The sequence below is a fragment of the Arctopsyche grandis genome, chromosome 5, assembly GCF_051622035.1.
Source record: "Arctopsyche grandis isolate Sample6627 chromosome 5, ASM5162203v2, whole genome shotgun sequence".
In the NCBI taxonomy this organism is placed as follows: Eukaryota; Metazoa; Arthropoda; class Insecta; order Trichoptera; family Hydropsychidae; genus Arctopsyche; species Arctopsyche grandis.
Window position 1 is genome coordinate 3,837,299 of NC_135359.1, and position 7,034 is coordinate 3,844,332.

The following is a 7,034-nucleotide window of genomic DNA, read 5'->3' on the forward strand; positions in this document are numbered from 1 at the left end:
GAAATTCTCTCATTTATTAGTCTTATTTTCATTTCAAATAACAAATAAATTAATATCGTGTAAAAATAAGTCCGACCATGCAAAAAATTCGAGGTTATCTACGCCAACTGTAACTAAAAACATATATATATATATATATATATATATATATATATATATATATATATATATATATATATATATATATATATATATATATATATATATATGAAAGATAATGAGAGCCTATAATACAAATTTTATAAGATATTGTAGTGTGAAAAAGATAAATCTATAGACGTCTAAACAATTAAAATCTGACAAAGCGAGAGGCAGAAAGTCAGATAAATATGGCAACTTACCATTAGACATCAAGATGGTCAAAATTGTAGCATCTTTTAAACTTGTCTATTACGATTATTTTTCACCATTGTACTGGCGAATTTGATTTGAATATATATTGTTGACCAAACCGCGCAAAATGGCAAAGTCTCAAAACAATCGGAAAAATGTAGGATATCAAATCCAAATGTTGTCAGACGAACAAGCGAAGTGGAATATAGAAGAGGTGACTGATGTTCGTTGACCACTAGTTTACTAGCGCTGATCACCTGATCTCGCGTTTGCACTAGAGTTCTCGTTGTATGAATAAAGGTCTGTTCATACCTATCCAGCACGACCCGTATCCTGCAGGTGTCATGCAAGTGCGGATAGTATTCTTTGGTACATTATATGGACGTATTCATACTCCATTCACGCATGCGCATTTACGCATTCATGCGCGTCCATATATAATGCACCAAAGAATACTATCCGCACTTGCATGACACCTGCAGGATACGGGTCATGCTGGATAGGTATGAACAGACCTTAAATCATATACAACGACCAATAAGGTCTCGCGGCCTATCGACCAATGATCTCTCTGTGCTGAGTACACGCTGTGTATAAATATTGGGCGGATCTGTTCCATGCATCATTCGGAGCTAGATCGTCGACGGAACAACAATAAACTACCTCTACCACCACTGCTGCATCTTTCAATCCGATCTCGGAAACACCTCTACACATCCAAACTACAATATTTTATAAGTTTATGATCTAGGGATTACTCTTAGCCTAGATTCTATGCTAAGTGTACCGTAAGATAGTATAGCAAATTTGACAATTCTGAACTGAAAACTGAATTCTATTTCACTTCATTCTTAATCACCTTTCGTATGCATGATAGTGTAGGAATATAGCACATCCCGTACTATCCCTTATCGAGGTTAATGAACTCGTATACTCCCCCATCAGACAGATGCCCGCACCCCTCTAGAATGCGCTTCTATTCAAGCGGAACATACTAGGAATGCAGACACACCACGACCCCTAGACAAGGACAACTGCACACGACCACGTATCCAACTGAAACAGATAAACCGGCGTACCAGCACCTAACGCCAGTGAGCTTCAGGAGCTCAGCCTGCTCACTCCTCCGAAGTCGAACATCTACCTCTTTCGCCGTACATACAAAAACACCTGTATTCACTGAGCAATATAGATCCTCTTCCAAACACATATATTTATACAGGCCGGGACACGGTCAACATACCTATTCCCTGCCTAAAAGAGCTAAAAAAATTTCCCTCCTGGCGGCGAAGACGGTCATATGTTATTCTAAAACAATACGTTAGCGATTCTAATTGAAAAAAATCGTCAAGACGATCTCGTCAACTGGTGATGATATTGGGTGGATAAATCATAATATATGTAATATGATTAATTAATAACACTAAGAAAATTTAGTAGAACGGAAAATAATCAATCTAGACTAAGCTTGACCTACTAAATTCGAATATGACTGATTTTTGATGGCTTCTTCTCATTTGTGTAAGAAAAAAGTATACGTTTGCCTTTTAAAATTCGCTAGATACTTAATTGTAAGTATTTTAAAGCCATAAAAAGTCATAATCAATAGAAAAAACATCCGACTATGGATTCCAATACTCACTTTTAGCACAACAATACTAGTATTTGAGTTCGACTGCAAACGCCAAAAATTACGCTCATTTAAACGTTTAAAACTCATAAACGAGAAGAAGCCAACAAAAATCATTGTCATATTCGAATTTAGTGGTTCAAACTTAGTAAAGATTGATTTGTTTCCGCTCCTGTAAGAAAAAGAAGTGATTTTTTGTTGCTCAGTGTAATCATTTCAGTTTGACTTAATTTGCAGATCGTCCAAAATCTCAGAAAAGCAAAAAAAAATACAAAAACTGAAAATCGCAAAACATTAAATATCTCGAAATGAAGAAATTTGGACTAAGGCTATAACAGTATATTTCAAATATAACAGCTTATGGATAGAGTGAAGAGATTGAAGTGGTAATGGGCGGGCCGCGTGGCTAGAAGAATGGATGAAAGGTGGACAAAAGAAGTACTGGAATGGTACCCGAGAGAATGCAAAAGGGTAAAAGGAAGACCACAGGGAAGATGTGTAGACGAAATAAGAAAAATGCGTGAAGTGAGATGGATAAGAATTGCGCAAAATAGAGATGAGTGGAAGCGTGTTGGAGAGGCCTTCATCCAGCAGTGGATGGTGAGCAGCCGTAGATGATGATGATATAAAATAAATAAAAATATATAGATGGTAGGAAAAAATATAAATCAATCGAACTGATTTCTAAACGATTTATTGAGATACATCACATTTTTGTAATTATACATAACGCTCTTACAAATTTAGCAATCACTGAAAAATCATAAATCATCTTTTGAAAAATTTTCAATCAAACTAAACATATGTACTGATTAGGAAATAGATTTTATATGTATATATATATAATATTTAATCTTGAAAACAAGTTATCTATATATAAAAAGTCAAAGATACATTGCTACATAGATTTTAATGGAAATATTTATAGAATCATAATAATAATAATAATATTTATTTATGGTAAAATTAAATGCTATTTTCGGTGACTAGTCGTAAACATCTAAATGTTTAAACATAATGGCTATCGATGTGAAGCAGAGTCGTACGTGTATTCATTTTCAAACTCGCGAGTATTTGACGTGGAGAATCATCGACTTTTACAATCTATCAAACATTTAATTTTCCCAATTTCTTGGATTGTCATGTCGAATATAATCAATAAAGATATAAGTATACGCCTATCTACATAAGTCTAGCAATTACACATAAAACTTTAGAAAAATTCATTAAGATTTTTATTTAGTACAACTTTAGTCACCAATGTCTTGAGCCAATCAAACTATTCCCTTGACAATTTAATCTTTACATCAGTTGAATATCAAGTAACTAGAGCCAAATTCTTCTTATAATCGAGTAAGTAACCGAAATTCTGAAAGTCCTAAGCTCTATTGACAATACTTTAGAAACTCTAGGCAATATCATAAAAAAGCTAATGGTTTGTATAGATAATTCAGTAAAATTTACACCACTATATTACGCAATAAATCGTTACAAATGCAAAACCTGTCCATTTTATTTTAAGACAAAAAAATACGTTGCCTAATATATTTATGTAATATTACAATTTTAATACAAAATAAACACTAATAAGAGATCAACTTAAAATTTCAACATTTTATTATAAGAGGAATGAAATTTTCTCTTCATATACATATGTCTTATATATATATATTGCTAAAAAGTGTCATGAATATTTATTGTACAATGGTGAAATAAGTGCACTAAAAATTTTATGTACGATGTGAAACTTAAACACGTCATACTGTAATAAAAATATGCTCAAAGTAATATCTACATATTGAGATTGAATTTGAGATGTCAATCAGTTGCACTGGAATAAAAATACATACACATACATAGATATATAATACAATTTCAATTATAGATTCAATTATAATCAACAAAAAGATTCATATAACATTTATTAATTCATGAGATAGAAAGCGATTACCTGCCTTATTTTTCGCAATCAACTGAGAATGTCATTCAAAATATCATACATAATATAAAATATAAGTGAAATATGCCCAACACTCACATACACTATAAATTCAATTCTGAAACTGATCAATTTACAACTTTAAATTTTGCATTTATATGTAGGAACAATTAACAGATTTTATAAGATTATATCATTTTTTTTACCGAATGTACATATACAGAATTAAAAATAATTAAAACACTCTACGGAATGAAATAAAGTTTAGAACTAAACTGAAACTACGTTACAATTAAAATTAAATGTGACAAATTAAACTTGTTATTAAATTTTAACTCATTTGTCCGGATTGTGTATGACTTTATATATGTATGTTACAATATAAAATATTAACTCTTAGCGTTTTAAGATGAAATTCATCGATGGCTCGTGTTGCATATTTAAAATGTGATATTCAGCGGTGATCATACGATTCTAATCTAAAAAGTTTACCAAAATTTTGTATCATACACATTTTTTCATTTTCATCAAAAACAAAACAAATTTATACTTTATTAATATTAATAATAAAGATATAATAGATTTAAAGTAACTATATTTTTCGATCCAACCACAGATAATTCTTAAAGCCAAATTGATTTATTTTTTTCAATTTTTTTTTTTTTTGTTTTTTAATGTACAAACCACTTTGTTTAAGAACGTTTTCACACACTGAAGTTCCGAGCGAAATATGCCGCAAATTTTTACCTCGATGGTCATATCACACGAGTCGTTCACAAATTTGTTAATTCAAAGAAGCCGAACACGAGATGGACTTGTGCGACCTCCCCACCCAACGATGGTATGTTTTTGAGACGAATCTCACGAATTCCATCGAGACTTTTGTAATTCGATTTGACCTTCTAGCGTCTTCGCCAAATAGATGACTAGAAGTTGAGACAGGGCGATGCCGAGGGCCACACCAGCGATCGTGTACAAATTCCTCTCAGCCCAAGACCGAACTATTTCAATACAGCCAGAAGTCCACACCTTCTTACTAGCCTCGGCGACCTGATTACACAGAAAAATAATACTTAAATCCATACAAACGAATACAACACGGATAACAAGTACGACAACAACATACTGAAAGCTTTTGAACGCCGTATCCACACATAATATTGACTAGACCCGATGAAATATGAGTAGCGTTGATGCAACAGGAATACGGTACACCGCAACGTTCCACAGACGGTGACGAGCAATTGAAGTATTCATTTTTAGACCAATCCATATAGCCTTCGGATGACAGTCCGCAACAATAGAACTGTAATCGGTTCGGAAACATATTATTACATATTCACATACTGCATTCGAATTAGATACGGGATACTAACATCACGTTGAGCAAAATCGATAAAATTTTGCAAGTCTGGATCTTCTCTATACGAATGGACGATCCTATCTGTCAAAGATTCCTGTAGCAGTCCTTTGGCCGCTCTCGGTGATACGAATCCAAAAACGGCTACTACCATTTCGATCAAAAACAACACCAACAGACAAAAAGAATACTGAAAGTGCACATAAAATGTTCTTTTTATTATAAAAAATCTTCCAAAATACAACTTCAAACACACACTTTTGAAACAAAACTTACGAATTTTAATAGGCAAGTGTTTTCTCGGAGTGCTCCGACGCAGCCGGCGAAACTCACATTGAAAACTAAGGCTCCGACCAACACCAGAACCAAAGAAACGTTTAATATTACATCAAACACAGTATCCAACTGAAATAATTATTAATTTAGAACCTTTCCTTGTTTATTTATAACATAAATGATAAAAGTTTGAAATATTTACTGAAGTCACCTTGATAAGTTCCGTAGCTTGCCACTTTTCATAGAAAGCGAAAAGACCGATGGCCACAAGCAAGCCTCCAAATATCTACCGGAAAAAAGGTCAATTAATTGGATATATAATACAATAATTCTACCAAAAAGATACCAACTTGTTTAACGAATGCCATTTTATGAATCTTTTCAGTACAGATTTGACAAAAGTAGTGACCGTATTATTAAATATAGTGAATTTGCAGCGATTAATATTTGAATAGTGTCAGTTGGATCTTTTCGTAAAACTAACTCCAATTTAATGGGTAAAAATTTTCAAGAATGATTTCATACTAATGAATCATACAAAACCATAATTTACAAGTATGAATAAACTCATGTAATATGTTAACTAATAATTGATATAACCCAATCACTTAACCTACACAGATAAGATCAAACAACAAATATACAAACACATATTACAAATTTTCCTTCAAAACTATTACATTATGATAAAAATGACATACAATAGTAAAATGGTGTTGCCTTTGTCTGCACATACATACACCTTTCGACGTGATGTACATATTATACGTGGTTGATATCAAGCGTCGCATTTGTCGTATTCAGGTGAGGTGAGGTGAGGTGTTGGTGTAGATGTGGGTGTGGGTGTGGGTGTGGGTGTGGAAGGAGACGAGGGAGAAACTCACCCAGAAGATAAAGTTGAGGAAGAAGATGCAGTATTTGACACAGGAGCTGACGTAGGTGAAGTGCGACGACTTGCGGCGGTTCATCGCGACTGCAGCTCCCCGCTTCTCCGCCTCTCCCCCTCGCCCTCGCTCTGACGCGAAACCGCGAAACCGCGAAACTCGACTTTCGCACGGACTCGCCAACGCCACACCCCACTGCTACTGTTGACAGCTACCACCCCCCGCCACGCCCCGCAACACCTGACAGCGCACACCACATAACACCGCGCAATACGACCATCGTCCGACTATTCAAAATATATCTAAATCCTGAAATAACGTCAGATTGGAGTCGAATTCGCAACTCACAGTATCTTTATATCGAACATTTTTAAATGGATGATCTACATCATACAGGAGTAGTTTTTTTCTACCCAAAGGTTCAACCTTTAAAATATTTGTATGTTTTAGGATAAGATTTCTTGGAAACAATTACTTTAATTATGATGGAATTAATTTTATAGGGAGGTTGAAGGTTTTGGACCGTTTCCCAGCCTATGGAAATTCAGTTGAATTTTGAAGAGGATCTTTATTACTCGATTAATACAGGTGTATTTGTATGTACAGCGAAGT

At 34.0% G+C, this 7,034-nt stretch overlaps 2 protein-coding genes across 3 annotated transcripts in view; one reads left to right on the forward strand and one right to left on the reverse strand.

The window, feature by feature from the left end:
• LOC143911644 (uncharacterized) overlaps positions 1 to 7,034 on the forward strand; it is a 146,005-nt gene that overhangs the window by 42,617 nt on the left and 96,354 nt on the right. The gene's annotated exons all lie outside the window — the stretch shown is intronic.
• LOC143911641 (tetraspanin-33-like) lies at positions 4,482 to 6,684 on the reverse strand. Of its 2 annotated transcripts, none has more exons than XM_077430620.1 (6): positions 6,423 to 6,670; positions 5,750 to 5,824; positions 5,539 to 5,667; positions 5,279 to 5,452; positions 5,029 to 5,208; positions 4,482 to 4,952 (listed from the first exon to the last, which is right to left on the reverse strand). In XM_077430620.1, the coding sequence occupies exons 1-6, from the start codon at positions 6,504 to 6,506 to the stop codon at positions 4,764 to 4,766; spliced, it is 831 nt and encodes a 276-aa protein (XP_077286746.1). In that variant the 5' UTR covers positions 6,507 to 6,670; the 3' UTR covers positions 4,482 to 4,763. The 2 variants fall into 2 exon arrangements, with proteins under 2 accessions (XP_077286746.1, XP_077286744.1); XM_077430618.1 differs by having other exon boundaries at positions 4,505 to 4,952; positions 5,741 to 5,824; positions 6,423 to 6,684.

Excerpts from the sequence above, each read along its gene's own strand:
- LOC143911641 (XM_077430618.1), bottom strand. The coding sequence starts at position 6,506 with ATGAACCGCCGCAAGTCGTCGCACTTCACCTACGTCAGCTCCTGTGTC. Across the intron at positions 5,825-6,422 it reads TCCTCAACTTTATCTTCTGG|ATATTTGGAGGCTTGCTTGT; the intron begins GTGAGTTTCTCC and ends TTTTTCCGGTAG. Across the intron at positions 5,453-5,538 it reads ACACTTGCCTATTAAAATTC|TATTCTTTTTGTCTGTTGGT; the intron begins GTAAGTTTTGTT and ends GTGCACTTTCAG.